The 18,785-nt window shown below is 36.8% G+C and overlaps 1 protein-coding gene across 6 annotated transcripts in view; it reads right to left on the minus strand.

Annotated features, from left to right (window-relative positions):
* RIC1 (RIC1 homolog, RAB6A GEF complex partner 1) overlaps positions 1 to 18,785 on the minus strand; it is a 144,155-nt gene that overhangs the window by 22,287 nt on the left and 103,083 nt on the right. For all 6 annotated transcript variants that reach the window (XM_027549327.1, XM_027549326.1, XM_027549325.1 and 3 more), the window contains 9 exons: positions 15,246 to 15,390; positions 14,520 to 14,568; positions 11,396 to 11,548; positions 9,427 to 9,630; positions 4,844 to 4,882; positions 4,427 to 4,537; positions 3,114 to 3,203; positions 2,155 to 2,315; positions 504 to 639 (listed from right to left, as the gene is read on the minus strand). In XM_027549327.1, the coding sequence (XP_027405128.1) occupies positions 504 to 639; positions 2,155 to 2,315; positions 3,114 to 3,203; positions 4,427 to 4,537; positions 4,844 to 4,882; positions 9,427 to 9,630; positions 11,396 to 11,548; positions 14,520 to 14,568; positions 15,246 to 15,390 (1,088 nt within the window). The remainder of the gene's footprint in view (positions 1 to 503; positions 640 to 2,154; positions 2,316 to 3,113; positions 3,204 to 4,426; positions 4,538 to 4,843; positions 4,883 to 9,426; positions 9,631 to 11,395; positions 11,549 to 14,519; positions 14,569 to 15,245; positions 15,391 to 18,785) is intronic.

Here is an 18,785-nt window from a genome sequence, read left to right on the forward strand (position 1 = left end):
CTGTCATACTCTGTTCCAGTCACTGTGAAATTTCTTCTAATTCCCTGAATGTGTCGTGTTCTCTCTTATCTACAGGCCTTTGAACTGTTCCCTCTGACTGAAATTTCTTTTTACTTAGATAACCACCACTTATTCTTCAGGTTTCAATTTAAATGATAGAGAAACCATCTGTGATTGCTTAGACTACTCTAAGGCTTTTGTTACACAGTATAACTTTTATACACAGTATAATGTTTTAACACTGTATCACTTTTTGGTATACACAGTAACCTGTATTACTTTTTGGTATACACATTACATTTATATTAATTATCTATGTAATTCTTTCTTTCCAGTATTAGCAAAAACCATGTTTGTTTAGTTGGCACTGTAACCCAGCATCTTCACACAAGGCAAATTCTATATATTTAGTATGTATTTTCTGAACAAGCAAATAGTTCCTAATACCAAATTAAAACACAAAGACCCGAAAACTCTAAAGAGCTCTGATAACAGAATGGTACCTGCTGTGGCATTTTCAAGGTGATTCCATTCTCTGTACTCACTGATGTCAGAGTGACAGATACCACTAGGAAAGGGTGAGGAATGTAGCGTGACATGGACACTTCCTGAAGAACCTGAATACCAGCAGCATTTGGACTGTAAGAGAGAAAGAAACCATACATCTCAACAATTCTAATGAGTTTTTTTTTCCCCCATTTCCACTACAAATAGTTTGAGAGTTTATGTTTATAGGGGCCCCAGAAGGCAATGGCACCCCACTCCAGTACTCCTGCCTGGAAAATCCCATGGATGGAGGAGCCTGGTGGGCTGCAGTCCATGGGGTCGCTAAGAGTCAGACACGACTGAGTGACTTCACTTTCACTTCTTACTTTCATGCATTGGAGAAGGAAATGGCAACCCACTCCAGTGTTCTTGCCTGGAGAATCCCAGGGATGGGGGAGCCTGGTGGGCTATCGTCTATGGGGTTGCACAGAGTCGGACACAACTGAAGCGACTTAGCAGCAGCAAATACTTTCTACCTACCATTTCCACCTCTCCAAGTATCCTTTAAACAGCAGAATGACAAGGCTGTGGCACCCAAGAACACAAATGGAGATGAAGGGAGGGAAAGAAGGGAGTAATATATAAAAAGTAAAAAAGAAATTGGGAAGAAGCTTATAGGAATAGCTTAGTCAGCTGAGAAATAGTTGGCTGACGAAGGAAATGGGTTCTATATAACTGCTACTGCTAAGTCACTTCAGTTGTGTCCAACTCTGTGAAACCCATAGAAGGCAGCCCACCAGGCTCCCCCATCCCTGGGATTCTCCAGGCAAGAACACTGGAGTGGGTTGCCATTTCCTTCTCCAATGCATGAAAGTGAAAAGTGAAAGTGAAGTCGCTCAGTAGTGTCCGACCCTCACCGACCCCATGGATGGCAGCCCTCCAGGCTCCTCCATCCATGGGATTTTCCAGGCAAGAGTACTGGAGTGGGTTGCCATTGCCTTCTCCAGGGTTCTAAGGTGATCTGTTAATTTTTATCTTTATAAAAGATATCCTCAATTACTAAGCTACTTCAGCAAACACGCACTTCATAGCTTTTTTATAAAAAGAAACAAAAGCCATCTGAGAACAAAATAAAACTCAAGAAGTGTGGTCTAAATGCTGCAAGTCAGCCAGACACCAAGAAGAATATAGGCAAGAAAACAGCAAGACAACTGTCTGTTTTTCCTTTTCTAGACTACAGCCAGCTAGGCCAGTGAAAATGTGCAAGAGTCTGCTAAGGTCATGCTTCCTAAACCCCTAAAGCTATAGAAATACTATAAATTTCCCCAAGTTTCTAGAACACTAGGAAAATTAGTAACAACTTGTTATCAAGATGTGTAAAAAAAAATTAATATTTAAAATTTTACCCCATCCCAAACCAGCTTGTTTTTTCAAATGAATCCAGTAAGATTAGCTGAAAAAAAATTGGTAAAGCTTTATAGTTTATTTCCTTTGGTAGCTAAAAAATAACTATCATACAAAGATCACTAATTAAAATTCCTTGCTTTACAAAACTCTTAAAACAAAGGAAATCAAATATAAAATTAAAATAACTGTTTTGAGAAATAAAACTACAGAGGAAGCATGATAAATAAGAGCAAAAAATGACTGTATATTTTATACACTTACCCATCAGATTTTCTTTCAATACTATAAAGGCATATTGAACAGTCTGCTCTAAAAACTATTACCATGTCCCGGAAGACACTAAGCAGTAATGTTTCTGCTTGTGTTTTGGTGACATGAGCAAAAGCATTGTCCAGATTTGAGGTTCGCAAATACACTCTGAGCTGTAGAAAATAGAAATAAAGACAACTGTAAAAAGAAGATACCTACCATGGATGACTAAATACTTTAGACATACCATTTTTTCATCTACTTTTTTTTAAATAAGAGGAGCTAAAGACTAATTTGAGCATTAATAATAAGTGGATGTTTCTATTTTGACAAAGTAGGCACATTCTACAAATAACTAAAAGATGAGTGATCAAAACTGTGATGTACTATTATGAGATACTCCTTTTAGACCTGCATATTTAGACATGACATCAGGAAATGTAGTTTCTCAAAAAATAAATATATCAATCAACCAATCAATATATCTCTAAGGACAGACATTCTTATAAACTTTTCAACTTTTAACTATTTTTTATTAGTTACAAATTTTATAACAGAGAATGGCTAAAATCATTAGAAAAAGCAATCACAGAAGTCCTGATTATTCCTTTAATTTTTTTTAAAACAGTAACTTGAAAATCCCATTAGCTAAAAACGTGGAATTTTTGATTAAAAGGAAAATGTCTCATTCATTTTCAGTAGGTTATTTTTATACAGATCAAACAATGCTGTGAAAGTGAAAATTGTTAGTCACTCAGTTGTGTCTAACTCTTTGTGACCCCACGGACTGTAGCCTGCCTCTGTCCATGCGATTTCCAGGTAAGAGTATTGGAGTGGGTTGTCAATTTCTTCTCCAGGGGATCTTTGGCAGGCAGATTATTTACTGTCTGAGCCATCTGCAAAGTCCTTAAATAATGCTTAATATCTTTAAAATATAAAAATTTATTACTTCTGAGAGAACAAAAACATACCTCTTCTTGACGATCACTTATGTTATAACATGCAAGGACAATAAAATCATTCCACCAGGCTAAGCCACCTGTCACAATCATATTCTGCTCCTTAAAAAAAATAAAAAACATTTACATTTATTCCTGACAGTAATACATTTGTAAAATATTCCTAATCAGACAATGAAAGCTCTAATTATTTCTGCTCTACTCTCTATTCCTCCCGCCCCACAACATTAAGTGTTACTTGAGGGCCTTTATTAATAATGATTCAGATCCTATTTTTGAAAAAAAAAATGTGTATTTCTGTAAGGCAGAAAATACATCATTGAAAGTAACTGGGAACCATGTAGCATCATTATTCCACATTCAGTACATCTTGGTTTACATTCTGGCTTTATCATTTATCAGCTGCCTGACTCTGAATCCTATATAAAATGGTAATAGTAGTGCCCTCACTGGGTTGTTATTAAGATCAGTGAGATACATGAAAAGTGCCTGGTACATAGTAGGCACCTGCTGCTGCTGCTAAGTCACTTCAGTCGTGTCCAACTCTGTGTGACCGCATAGACGGCAGCCCACCAGGCTCTCCTGTCCCTGGGATTCTCCAGGCAAGAACACTGGAGTGGGTTGCCATTTCCTTCTCCGATGCATGGAAGTGAGAAGGTAAAGTGAAGTCGCTCAGTCATGTCTGACTCTTAGCAACCCCATGGACTGCATGCAGCCCACCAGGCTCCTCTGTCCGTGGGATTTTCCAGGCAGGAGTACTTGAGTGGGGTGCCATTGCCTTCTCCAGTAGGCACCTCGTAAATGTCAACTTCCTTTTCTTTTCCTCCTATTTGATTCTTGCAAAACCCAAACGCATGTTTGTACGCTACCCAGATGTTTATATTGTACACAGACAAGCAGGGAATGACCTCAAATTTTGTGGAGATTTATTCCAATCATATCTGATGAACTCTACCTGAAATGGAAGAGTAAATTCTCAATTACAGGATTAGCATCTGATTAACAAGAATTAAAAATTAACTATCTCAACAGACATGAACTTGGGCAACTCCAGGTGATGGTAAGGGACAGGGAGGCCTGGCATGCTGCAGTCCAAGGGGTTGCAAAGACTTGGACACAATTTAGTGACTGAACAACTATCTCAATACAAAATCCATTATCAAATACCAAGTACCTTATCAGAACTGACCCTTGGACATAATTTAGTCATTTTGTAATGTTTTGATTTTACTTTTTAGTAAGTAAACAGTGGTTTACTCTATACTTAATTCATATTGTAGTTCTCCCACACTTTGACAAATAGGTTTTTAATCTCAAAGACTAACCTGGGTAATGTTTCCAAAAAGCTTCCATTTTTTGGTGAGTAAAGAGTAATGTGCAAAACCAAACTTGCCAACAACAGCAATATTCTGGCCAAGCTTATCAATAGCTGAAAACTGAATTAAAAAAAATTAAGATCTCTTCCTTGAATTTTTTATTTAGACATAAAGAACTAAGGATTATGTCAGGATGGCAGACTATTAATAAACATTTGCGAAGTGAATTAAATGTAAAATGCTAAATTCAAAAATCATATTTAAATTATATTTAACAAAATTATAGATTTACACTAACAATGTACAAGGAATCAAGTATTGAAACTTTTATCAATGCACCCACTGAAAGGCTCAATCCCCAGAATACCTCTTGCAGCACATGCCATTCAATGAAAGTTAACACCAACCAAGTAACAAATAACTCACCCGTATAGGCCAATTGCTCTCTAGATAGGTGCTGGAAATCTAGGAAATAATATATCAGTTTGTAAGACTTTTGAAATGTTTACTATATTTAAATGTAAAGCATTAGCATCATAATATGAGATTAATTTTCCTGTAATGTTTAAAGTGCTCCCAAATAATTGAGTATTACTAGCAGCCAATATTGCATATCGCCTGTCTTATCCATTTCATTATGTATTTCTAGACATCAGGCTTTCCTCTTTTTTCTCTATACTGTTTTTGTTTGTTTGTTTTAAATATTAAACACTCAATCAATAACAGAATGACAAAAGATATTTAGAGAAGCATCTACAATGGTAGCCAAGAACTGTGTAGATGAACAGTCTGGTTTTGCTGATATGAACCATCCCTAAAATCTTATCTAATAAAATCAGAGCCTCAGCAAGAGTTTGTTTTTTTTTTTTTAAATAGTACTTTCTTATTTTTATATTTTTCTGATTAAAAAAGCAATGCATGCTTATAAATTTTAAACAATATAAAAGTACACAAAGTACAAACTGAAATTCTTCTCTTACATCACTGCTCAGGGGAAACAACTGATTAGTTTTTATTCTGTCTCTAAACAGCCATGTACACATAAAAGTGTGCATAAGTCACGGCTATTTATTCACCTGCAAGACTTTTAATATATTACAGATATGAACTCTTCATCTGCAACATCAGCAATAGATGTATCTTTCCATGCTGTCTGTCTCATTTTTGTACATGGTATCATTTTATTACTCTAATGAGAATTTTAAACTTAAAAAATCCTCTGTGAGATATCAATGCAAATTAAGCCAAGTCTAGCTTTATTGAGACTGTGACCTCTCTCTCAGTCTGCTGATTAAATAGTTTCATGAGCACATGGTGAATGAAGGGTGAAAATTAACAGAACAACAGAACAAAGGAAAAATCTTCTGTTCCTGGAATAACTACTGAACCTTCAATTCATTTATTTTCCTTTTACTCAAAGAAAAATTATTACATATTTAAAAAAGGAGAGCCAAATGAAAAAGCCAAGTAAATGCAATCAAATCCAATAAGCTTCTTTGTGTAATGTGAAGATGAAACCAAAGTCAAGCAAAAAAAAAAAACCTCCAGAAAACCTGCTGAAAACATCTGTATTAATCTTGATAAAATTTATTCATAAAACTATTTTTGTTAGACTTCACTTATTATCCAGTTAGTCAACCTAAAATCTAAATAAATTAATAGCTTTTAGTACATTAGGAAGTTCTTAACCCCAGAACTGCCTATGTGTGGATGCCTACCTTAGAGAATTAAGTGACAGATATACTTGAAGAATGCTTAACTTGTATCTTAACAGATATGCTGTACCATTCAGGCCAACTAGTAAAATTCATTATGATGGGTGAAATTAGTGCAGAATAATGGTAATCTGAGGTAACGATCAGGTGGCAAAGTAAAATCTGAAAGTAGTTTTGTAGGGGGATATAAGTGAAATTCTTTTTTTGAATGAAGAAAATAAAAATAGTCACTTGAAGAAGGATGTTCCTGGAGTATAACTGAGCTAGCACCCAAGACACTGAAAAAAACAAGCAACCAAAAAACCAAAAATGCCCCTACTTCCCCCAAACCTTGGTATTTCTTAGTATTTATGAAATGTGTGAGTGTGTAAAGTGGGAAGTGAAATCTCACAGCCAAAATGGATTCCAACACGAAGAGTTTCCAATCATAGGAACCACGGTTAAATCTTATCATTTGATCACATTCTGATGAATATCTCTAAGAGAAAACAATTTATTCTTCTATCCTCCAAAAGTGTATGAGATGCCACAAATGGTAAATGGTTTGCTTTCAAAACTTACATTGAAGCTTTATTTATACAGTTTTATGTCTTAAAGATGCTATGAAATAAGAACAAAAACTTTTATTTTCCCTAGGAGATCTACATATTACCTGAACTTTGAGTTCCACCCCTAATACTGAGAACAGAAAATGGCAAAACTAAGAAAAGAGGTGGCTAATGGATGATGAAGAAACTCAGGTCAGGACTGCATACTCAGTGCATAAAAAGTCATGTCACACTACTGGGAAACCCAGTGCTAAGCTACAGAATCTCTACTCTTAACATCTTAGGATTTTTCCATCTCTTGTAGAACCTACATCTACCTTTTTCCCTTTAAAGTCATTCTGCTAAAACCCTGTCTCCTCCTCAGATTTACTTCTGTCTGTATCTGGTGAGATTGTGAAAACCATCATCCTAGGAGATCTGATCTGTGCCAAATACCCGGAACATTTGATTCACATTGTAGGAATGAGAGCAAATCATTTATAAATTAAATAGCCTTTACAATCCTCTTTGTTGACTTAACAAAGTGCCTGATACATGACCCTGCTTCTGACAAGTATGCATCTGTGTTATTTTTGTTAAAGGAGAAAACATAATTAACATAGAATCTTCTGACCAGGAAACTAATGAGTATAAGGTAGAAAGCTTAAACAAACAAACAAAAAACCTAGTAGTCTAGATGGGGAACAGACAGAGCAAGCAGGATTAGTTGAGCTCATCTGATGAACTCTAAGCTGTACAAGAAGCATACAAAGTACTAATCACACAAACAAAGCCACTTTGATGGAGGATGCAGGCACTCTCCTGGACAAGAGTATGTGCTGAAGGCGGAATTAAACAGGCACCCATGTTTCTTCAGGGAATACTTACTAAAGGCTAAAATGTCTGGAAGGTAAAGTATTAACATTATATAGACACTGTAAAACCACACTACCAAACACACACCACCAAAACACTGCATTGACTCTTGTGGCTGGATTACCAGCAAACAAAGCTTAGGGCAACTCAAAGTAAAAACAATGCCAAGTAGGCACATGCTAGGTTTTATTAATAGATCTAAGTCAGCAGTATATCATATGCTTCAACATTTAGTACCTAGGTTTTAAGATAGGTTCTATTATTCCCTTAATTTGTATCATGGTAAGGATCAAGTCTGCCACTATTCTGCTGTGTGACCTTGGGCAAGTCACCTAACTTCCCTGAGCTTCAATTTCCTCATGTATAAAATCTAGTTGGACTACATGATTGCTAAGGTCCTTCCAGCTCTAAAAATTCTATGAGTCCATTATAACTTAATTTGGGGGGAATACAACAACTCTAGCATTATTTTTATTAGCTTTAAGGAAATGGAAACCATTAGGTAAAGCTAGAGTTAAGTTTATCTTTCTGAGTACTTTAGATATCTAAAGAACAGAATGACAGAAGAATATTGCTAGTACCTATTTGTCTGAAGTTGTAAAAGCAGTGTTATATGCTTCTAACACAGGATACTTCATAGATGGCTATGAATCACAGAATCACTGAATTTTTGAGCTGGAAGGAAATTCCATTTTTGTTATTGCCTGATGGATTTTTGAGTTCCAGACCTACCTTCTTCGATCCTCTGCTCTACTTGGCTCTCTGGCAACACAGACCTGGCTAGGCAGAACTGGCATTCATGCTAGGTCAGTGTAGAATGAATAGTTCAAAGTATGGGGGAATGAAAATAGCAGAGAAATGGCTATAGGAGAGAAGGGAGCAGTGGAAAATTTTAGTCAAGGAAGTAGCTGATGCAGTTTTATTTAATAACTGTTACTAATTATAAAATGGTATGCACATTGTTTGATTTTATGAATTTATGAATGTAAGTTAAATACATTTTCTTTTAGTGTATACCACATGTCAATGTAGGAGATATTCTTCCTTTAATTTTTCACACAGAGACCATTCTTCTATCTCTCATTATCTTCACTCAAAGTCAACTGAAAATAACATGGGCGGTGAAGTAAGCTAGGTAAAAGTATAGAATGTAGAAGACAAAGAATTGTGAAAATAGACAATGACTAAAAGAAACTAACTCAAGAGTAGACTCTGATGTATCTAAGACATTTTGGTGACAAAACTGGGAAGAAAACACTTAGGACTCAAATATGTATGAAAGTTTCTTTCAAGAAACTTCAGTTTACTAACTTGTCCAAATTAATTTTGTTTTCAAAACTCAGAAGTAATTTCTATATTAAATGTCAATTTATCAGAATTACTAAAAGAAACCACTAATTTGAAAGTTACATCAGAATGAGTAAATAATCTGGAGCAAGACCAAGTAATAATAAAATTATTAACAATAATGTTCTAGACTAATCACAAGTCTTCAACTTGGGTCCAAAGTCAGGCAATTAACCTCAATGTGTACCCATTAGGACTACAAGATCATCTGGACAGGGGACTAATTGACAGTGTCACTTTTCATGAAATTACCACACTTCTGCCTCTGCAAATCTAGAGCTAAATTTATACCAAAAGAAGGCTGACAGTCCTGCACAGTAAAAGGGCAAAGCATAAACTTCTAGTTTTTCAAACTATTCACTTACTAATGGACTGGGGGAAAGAAAGGAGAAGACAAGAGGACAAGAGCACAGAAAAGCAGAAGAGAGACGTGACAGTCAAAAAAGGTTAGAAAGTTCCTCAGCAAATGAATTACTTAAAAATCTGTTTTAGGTGCTATCTTAGCAAGGACTAAGTCACTAGTCAACAGCATCTTAAGACTTACCTGTACTACATGCCAATGCCGATGACCAAGTAAAGTGCTTAAACTCTGAGACTCTAAACCACCACCTGCAAATGGGCTCTTTTCCCGACGGGTTCTGTGATCAGAGTGAGCTGAAGAACTCCTGGGATTCTGGCTCTGTGAGGCCTCTCCACAGTTCAAGTACAATCGATCCTCCCCCTGAAGCAACACTTGCTCTTGGTTACTCTAGATGAGGGAAAAGGAAGCAGAGGGAAGGAAAGCAAATAAAAACAAGTAAGGTGGGGGAAAGTAAGTAAAATGTCAATTTAGTTTTATTGCTGGGAATATACCATACATTTCAGCATTGATTTTCCTCACAGAGGACAAGACTACATAAAAAGTGCTCACCCTGTTACATTTAAGACTAACAGGCAACATTTTAAGGATTTCTTCCCAGTGTAAAATAATCTTTATTAAAGTTTGTTTTATCATATAGATTCCAAAACATGCCCATGCCCAGGGTTACAACTGCTATAGAAGTATCTTTCATAACTACTTCAAAATGGCAATGCTATGAGAGATTTTCCATCTGAAAACTGAATAAAACTACTCAATGTCTACAGTTTACAAAGTAGTTTTATATAAAGTATCTCATGAACGATGATAAGAAAAGATGTCTGGTCACTTTGTGTACATGCTCACCGATGTGCCCACATGGCAAGGAGTGGATTAGACACAGGGATAACTGGATTCTGGAGGATCTTTTAAATCATGGGGAGGAGGAAGAGTAGCCTACAGCCTGGTTCAAACAATTCAATAACTGCTTGGTGAATGCTTGGTTAGTACCAAGGGATGTGCCAGGCTCTGAAGACATTTAGACAAAAAGTTTCTACTTCTGTGAAAGGCCTGTGTTTTCAAATGTAGGCAGATTATTCACTCACTATTTTTTGTAAATTAGATAGATCAGCATCCCGACCCCTCATGTTCCCATTGTAGTCCAAATATCATCTTGACATAAAACTTGGGGTGCTTTTATATTATTATTTTGGATGAGGGACCAGAGGAAGAAATCCTCTACCCTTGTTTTTCTTATTATTCAACTACAGTAATAAGGTCTGAGATCCACAGTACTTTCATTCTTTCTGAGTGTGTTGTAAATTTTAATTAGAAACTGGTTGCACCATATATTTAAAAACCCATTGATGGCAGACACTAAGATATGCATTTCTATCATGTAACACATACTATTCTTATGCATAAATAGCGTATTAATATCTTATTTCAGACTGATAAACATGAATTTATGTTATAATTTGGGGCAGTGTTTCCCAAAGCAGGATTCTAAGGCTTATTTTCTTGCAGGTCTTCCTTAAAAATTCATAGGTAAGTAAGCTTGGGAAATATTGCTTTTTATACACCAACTCCTGGACTTTTACGATGCACATTAGTGTATTAAAGACTAGATTACTATGCTAAAGAAATTTCTACAGCTTTAACTCCTTTATTTCACACAAGACAACAGAACATTTTCTTATTCTATGTAATTACTATTTATATTTCTCACAAATTGTGCCTGGTGGAACACACTTTGGGAAATGTTATTAACACTAAATTTTATTCAAGTAAATCTGTAAACACTGTTTTTTCTCAAGTTGCTTATGATCCTACTTAAAAAAAAAAAAAAGCATGGGACTTCCGTGGTGGTCCAGTGGTTACAACTCAGTGCATCTACTGCAGAGGGCGCAGGTCTGACCCCTGGTCAGGGAACTAAGATCCTGCGGCCTACCCCCTCCAAAAGCTAATCCTGCTCAGAAATAAAATTTGGGGGTATTATTTAATATAAATTAAAAAGAAACCTAATAATCATAGAAAATATACAAAAGAAGATCATATGCCAATTTTAGGAGTACATGCAATATTATCTGTGTCATAAGGACATATCTGTGTCTGATATTCTACATCAAAGCCATTAAAAACAAAACCAAACAGAGTTTTAATTAAATAAACTTACCATACAAGGGTTTACAGTGAGTGCACTCTTGATAAACTGAAACAGTAGAATACCAGGCTGTTTAACTATACTCTTGGAGTCAGACTCATTTTCAGTATTTTGAGAACCAAATCCACTGATTACCCAGAGGTGATAGCCTTCAGCACCCCAGCTCTTAGGGAAAGAGGTCGGGGAGAAAAAGAAGAGGGGGGAAATCAAAGCAATAGAAAATTTGTTATTTTTTCCTGGCTTTAAATATTTAAATTCTTAAATAACCAACAATAAGCATTATTAATTACTTCTGAAGGCTGGAGATACCATGACAAACACCACAGACAAGAATCATATACCTCCATCTACTACATCTTAGATCGCCAGTAGAAACCATCATTGCTCTCCACCTAGAATAGTGAAAACACTACATACTAATCCTAGCTAGAAATCCTAAGAAATGCCTACTGCTATCTGCAACTTCTCTATGAATTTAACTGCCTCTCAAATACAAAGAACTTCCTCAGAAAGACAAGATCCACATTACATAGCTGAAGCTTGACAAACAAGCACCAAAACAGATACAATCTTGTACAGAACAAAGAACAATGGACTGGCGACTATGAGACTAGGGTTTCCACTGCAGCTTGGCTACCATTTTGTTGTACTACCTTGGCCAAACTATTTGGTTTCACAGGGTTTAAGTTTCTTCCTTTATAAAATGAGAGCGCTCAAAGAAATTAACCAGGCCCAGTCAATTTTAATATTCTATAATTAGATTTCATGATTATTAAAATCACTTAAAAAAAAAATCATGGGAAGAGTATTAATTCCTAACCTGCAAGGCCAAGAAAATACTAATGAGGGGAGGAGAGGTCCATGAATTGTTGCAAAATTTCAGAAGTTCTGCTTTCCCATGAGAAGTTTCAGTTGCACAAGTTAACTAAAATGCTAAGATTCTTAGTTTGTGATTAAAATATCAGCTTAGTGAGGCTGGTAACACCAGTTGTTGCACACCATTCAGAAGCACTGATTGGCAGTCACAGAAACGGTGTTTGAAAATTACAAGTATGAAGGTGTATAGAGCCATCAAATGGGATCCTTGGTGATGAAAGGTTGGGAAGCCCATGGTTTCAAGGCAACCATGGTGGTTTAAATTCTTTGAGAAACCCATGATCAGAAAATGCCTTCCTCTGTGGAGCAAGAGAGAAAGGTAGTGATAAGCCTAAGCCTCACAGCCACTAATTTCACAAAGATGGTATGGAGAGGGCTATAGTAAGAAAATGTTTTTATGTAAGGACAAGGGTAGTTATACCTCACTGCTTTCTACAGAAGCTGTTGAAAACTGATGGTAAAAATACTATTACAACAAGGACTACAATTCTTTTAAGTCTACGGAAAAGTTTAAAATATGCTCAAATAATGTACATGTCCTCCAGAAAAAGACCCAATGAACACTTCACATTAAAAGAAAGGAGGCTATGGGAAGTGGGTGCTGAGTCACATAAGAAATGCAGGTTGTTTTGGAAAAACAAACGCCTGATCTGAACAGTCACTGTGTTCACAGAGACGACAGGGCTTATTGGACACATCAAAACAAAATAAAAATCAAACACTGAAAATTAGATAGCCTGTTAAAAACAGACTGTTAAAGATAACGCTTTTATTAAAGCAAGAACTGTTTAAGAAGAGTCTCATGAGACTAGAAGAGCTTTTTTTTTTTCTTTTCTGAGCATGCAGGCATAGCTTATTACCAGTGTTGTGATAGTTTCAGGTGGACATCAAAGGACTCAGGCACACGTATACATGCATCCATTCTCTCTCAAATTCCCCTTCCATCTAGACTGCCATATAACATTGAGCAGAGTGCTGTACAGTAGGACTTAGGACTTTGTTGGTTATCCATATCAAATATAACAGTGTGTACATGTTGATCTCCAACTCCCTAGCTATCCCTTCTCTCCATCCTTCCCTCCTGGCAACCATAAGTTTCTTCTCAAAGTCTGTAAGTCTGTTTTTATTTTGTAAATAAGTTCATTTGTATCATTTCTTTTTAGATTTCTCATATAAGGGATGGCGTATGATATTTCTCCAAGAAGGTCCAAGTTTTCTTTTGGGGTTTAAGTGAAGACTCATACACATGATGAGGTGCCTGGGGCATAAACTGATTTTGGAGTGGAAGAAGTCGGTGTGGGACTTCCTTTTGAGAACAAGTGCAACTATTCCAGAGTTCTCAGAGCCTTATCAGCATCAGCAGCATCATTACTCCGTTTACCTTGCAACTTCTCATACTCAGATAATAGCATGTCCTCCTGTGCTGTGTGGTTAGTTGTGTCTGACTTTTTGTGACTCTATGAACTGTAGCCAGCCAGGCTCTTCTGTCTATGGAATTCTCCAGGCGAGAATACTGGAGTGGGTTGCCATGCCTTCCTCTAAGGGATCTTCCTGACCTATGGATAGAACCCAGGTCTCCCACTTTGTAGGCGGATTCTTTACCATCTGAGCCACCAGGGAAGCCCGGATAACAGCATAGGTAATAATAATAGCTAATAATACATAATAATGGGAGGGCGATTATCTCAGGCTCCTTAGGCCACTAGCTGAGGGAAAACAAACCCAGGCGCAGGTCTGGTTCATCCGCTCAGGGCATCACACAGGACACCCTTGGGATCTGGCAACCCTGAGGTTTGACACTAAGGATATGTAGGTGGGACTGGCAAAAAGCAGGGAGGTTCAAGATAAAATAATCTGGGCGTTAACCAGTTAAAGTTTCTGCTTTAGTGTAGACGTTAATATCTACACTTAAATTTAACTTAGGACTCCTTCATCACCAAACCTTTGAATAAATAAGGAAAGGGACCAAGAAAATATGCAATGTAAGACTGGCCCCTGAGTGACCAAAAAAAAAAAATTATGCAAAAAGCTACCCTAGTGGGAACCTTGAAAAGATTCAGGTGACTTTTGTTGCTCACACCCTCTTGCAGATTCTCAACAGAGCACTGCTCCAATTCTGCATAAATAAAATACCCCCCTAGACTTTCTTCTCATTTTGGAGAAGAGCTTTTTTAATTTTATTAGGTCAGTATGAGGGAAAAACAGGAAGAAAAAAAACAAGTTTTTCACATTGTATCAATATTTTATAGAAAGAACTTACCATAGAGTTGATTTTAAGGGGATCTTTTTTGGTACCATCTGACCTATAGCTGAAACAGAACAGAAAATTAAAAAGAATCTTCTAATTGCATACAACATTTAGCTTTAATTTTTTTTAAAATGATTTTTTTCCTTTGAAAGAGAAATACCCAATACTGTGTGAAATATGAGACTCCTGGTCAATGTACCTAGGTATGTCACTGAGATACAGTCTTTCAGGTACTAAATAATTTCTTGACAGGGTCATGCAGTTTGGGCAGGTGTGTTCATTACGTCAGAACTAAAGTTCAGCGTAGTATATGAAACGGGCAGAGATATTAACCCACTTCTGTCAACCCACAGAGAACCTATACTAACTCAATGAGATAATGTAATTTTTCACTTCCTACTAGCTACTTATATATATAGTTTACAGCTCTTATTAGATAATAAGCTACTTGAACAGATTCATGTGTGATTTAGCCTTGAATCAAACATTTATCACATATACAACAGGGGTTCGATAAACAAATGCATTTTTATTGAATGAACAATCAACTGAAAGAGGATGGATGTACGAGGAATTGATACATTCTGAATAAATTAATTCTGAACCTTATAAACTGTTTTGGGGTAAGTGTCAAATAAGGCAAACTGTGAGCTGTATGACAAAGTGCATGCATGTGTGTGTGTGTATTGTCTCAGAGAAAATGGAGTTATTTTGTCCAAAATTTCTTTAATGACTCACGCAAAATCTCCTCCAAGTGTACAAATCAGCTGGGCTCCAAATACACTCCATAAAGAAAGGCCTCCATATTCCCAGGTCACTATTACAACACTATTGTCAGGAGACCACCTGACCAACTTAACAGCTCCTGTTTTGTTCCAAATGTCTGTTAAGAAACCACAGAAGAGTTAAGGATAAATGACTGCTTCATACTTAGTACTTTTTACAGCCTCTATCTTCAACTTGAAACAAGCAAAAAGGCATGTCTGCTTCAGTGAGATGAATTCAGTTCATTTAGGGCTATTTAAAATTAGTATGATCATCAGCCTGGGCCTGATTTAAGCAGAACAAACTCTGTACCCAAGTGATTCGTAAGAACCCAGAACCATTTCTTGCTGCTATTAGCTTAAATAACTATTGATACAACTGTGTGGTCTTAAAAACTCTTTGGCTTTGGGAAAATCAGTTTCTCTAAGATGGGAATAATATTTCCCTTGAATAATTCAATACAATATCAAAGTACTCTACAAAGTATGAGGTGTTTCAAAATATAAAATATTTTGCCATGATCTCCATGTTTTTTCAGTAATATCAAAGGGAGTCAAATTAAAGCAAATTGAAGTTTAACCTTATGTTAGGATTAAGTAGGTAAACTCCAGCTTTGGCACTATAGATGCTTACATCTTCTTTTAACTAATAATATGTCTTCTAACCCTATATATAATTACTAAAGCGGAAAATTTCATTGCATAGTAAAATCCAAGTTTCTTTACTGCAGAGTTAAATGAAACATACCAGCATTTCCCATCAGGAATTCAACAAGATCTGTATGACCTTCTTTACAATTACAGTTCTTTACATCTGCAGCATTAATAAATTTTTGTTGTAAATATATCTGCTGCAAAGGGGTGGTATACAGATATTAGCCTACAAAAGACAGGCTTGGTTAACAGAGTAAAACTTTTTCCCTCTGCCTATGTTTGAATCCTCACATTACCATTTCCCACCATAATTCAGGTATATGAGTAACTGGTATTTATGTATATAAAAATGGGAACATGTCTAAGCAACATCATATCTTATTAGTATACTTTATACACTTAGGAGAGAAATTTAAATCCAAACCAAGAAAAAAATACAAACTCAAATCAAGGCTTATAAAACGAAAGCAATTCCATGTGCAAGGAAAAAAAAAAAGGTTTAGATGTGTATTTACTATCACAAAAAGCTGCTAGTGTTTTAGCTTATAAACAGTATTCCTATTATCCCAAGTAAACATATATATCTGTATATATATATCTACATACACACATATGTACGTATTTTCCAAGCATTGTACACATGTTAAAAAAATCTAGGTACATAGATGTACAATAAAATAGTAATGATGGTTAACCTAATTTTCAAGTGGCAGGAATACAAAAAATTTATCTAGCTGGTAACCTACCGTAAACTTAAGATTGTGATAATTTGCATAATGAGAAAAATGTAAAAAATAATCCCCAAACTTGCTGTTACAGTTGAATTTGCAAGACAGAAAGGATGATCTCCAGGAGCCAGAAGAAAAAAACCAAAAGTGAGACTGGTTAGTGCTTGAATTAAGGCAGCCTAGGTGTGAAGAGTCAGAGAAGGCAATGGCACCCCACTCCAGTACTCTTGCCTGGAAAATCCCACGGATGGAGGAGCCTGGTAGGCTGCAGTCCATGGGGTCGCTAAGCGTCAGGTACGACTGAGCGACTTCACTTTCAATATTGACTTTCACTTTTCACTTTTCTGCATTGGAGAAGGAAATGGCAACCCACTCCAGTGTTCTTGCCTGGAGAATCCCAGGGATGGGGGAGCCTGGTGGGCTGCCGTCTATGGGGTTGCACAGAGTCGGACACAACTGAAGGGACTTAGCAGCAGCAGGTGTGAAGAGTGGGAAGTGATGAGGCAAAAATAGTTGGAAATATAGGGACAGAAGGTTGGAATGGGACCTAGGTGTGACTAGGGAGTTGGGGGTCCTTATACAAAGACAAAAAAGGGGTTTCAGGGCAACATGAGTCTGAGAATCAGAATGGAAGCTGATGATCATGTAAGGATTCCTGATGTGCTGCCACCTGTAAAAATCAGCCAGTGAAGCCAGAAGAAACATAGACGCTTATGTCTGTTCAAGAGGCAGGACAACACAAGTCTCCCAACATTTTAAGCAGCTGTATAGCCAAAAGTTACATAATCCAAAAGGGCAGCCCTCTCCCATAACAAAGACCACAAGAGCAGGAATTAGCAGATAACTAAAGGGAGAAATGGCATTCCAAGAACCTGAGAAAAGGAAACAACCTGAAAAATTCAGTACAGTGTTGTCAAACGATCAACAGAAGGGATCAACAGAACTTCCTGAAATGATGTAAATATTCTATATTTGCTTGGTCTAACAGACAGCCACTAAGCTGCATCAGGCTATTTAACATTTAGGTGTAAAGAGGCAACTGAGATTTCATAGTAATCCAAATCTATGCCCCCAAATCACTAATCCCAAAGAAGGTGAAGCTGAATGGTTCTATGATGACCTACAAGAGCTTTTAGAACTAACACCAAAAAAATAAAAGATGTCCTTTTCATCATAGGAGACTGGAGTGCAAAAGTAGGAAGTCAAGAGATAACCTGGAGTAACAGGCAAGTTTGACCTTGGAGTACAGAATGAAGCAGGGCAAAGGCTAACAGAGTTTTGTCAAGAGAACACGCTGGTCACAGCACACACCTTCTTCCAACAACACAAGAGATAACTCTACACATGGACATCACCAGAAGGCCAATACCAAAAACAGACTGATTATATTCTTCGCAGCCAAAGATGGAGAAGCTAAGCAAAAACAAGATGGGGAGCTGACTGTAGCTCAGATCATGAACTCCTTATTGAAGAAAGTAATAAAAACCACTAAGTCATTCAGGTTTAAATGAATCCCTAAATCAAATCCCTTACGATTATACAGTGGCAGTGACAAATAGATTCAAGGGATTAGATCTGACAGACGGAGTGCCTGAAGAACTATGGATGGAGGTTCAAACATTGTACAGGAGGCAGTGATCAAGACCATCCCCAAGAAAAAGAAATGCAAAAAGGCAAAATGGCTCTCTGAGGAGGTCTTACAGATAGCTGTGAAAAGAAGAGAAGCAAAAGGCAAAGGAGAAAAGGACAGATATAACCATCTGAATGCAGAGTTCAAAAAAATAGCAATGAGAGATAAGAAAGCCTTCCTCAGTGATCAATGCAAAGAAAGAGGAAAACAATAGAATGGGAAAGACTAGAGATTTCTTCAAGAAAATTAGAGATACCACAGGAACATTTCATGCAATGATGGGCACAATAAAGGACAGAAATGGTATTGACCTAACAGAAGCAGAAGATACTAAGAAGAGGTGGCAACAATACACAAAAGATCTTCATGACCCAGATAATCAAGATGATGTGATCACTCACCTAGAACCAGACATCCTGGAATGTGAAGTCAAGTAGGCCTTAGGAAGCATCACTATGAACAAAGCTAGTGAAGGTGATGGAATTCCAATTGAGCTAGTTCA

This window comes from Bos indicus x Bos taurus, chromosome 8, assembly GCF_003369695.1.
Source record: "Bos indicus x Bos taurus breed Angus x Brahman F1 hybrid chromosome 8, Bos_hybrid_MaternalHap_v2.0, whole genome shotgun sequence".
NCBI lineage: Eukaryota > Metazoa > Chordata > Mammalia > Artiodactyla > Bovidae > Bos > Bos indicus x Bos taurus.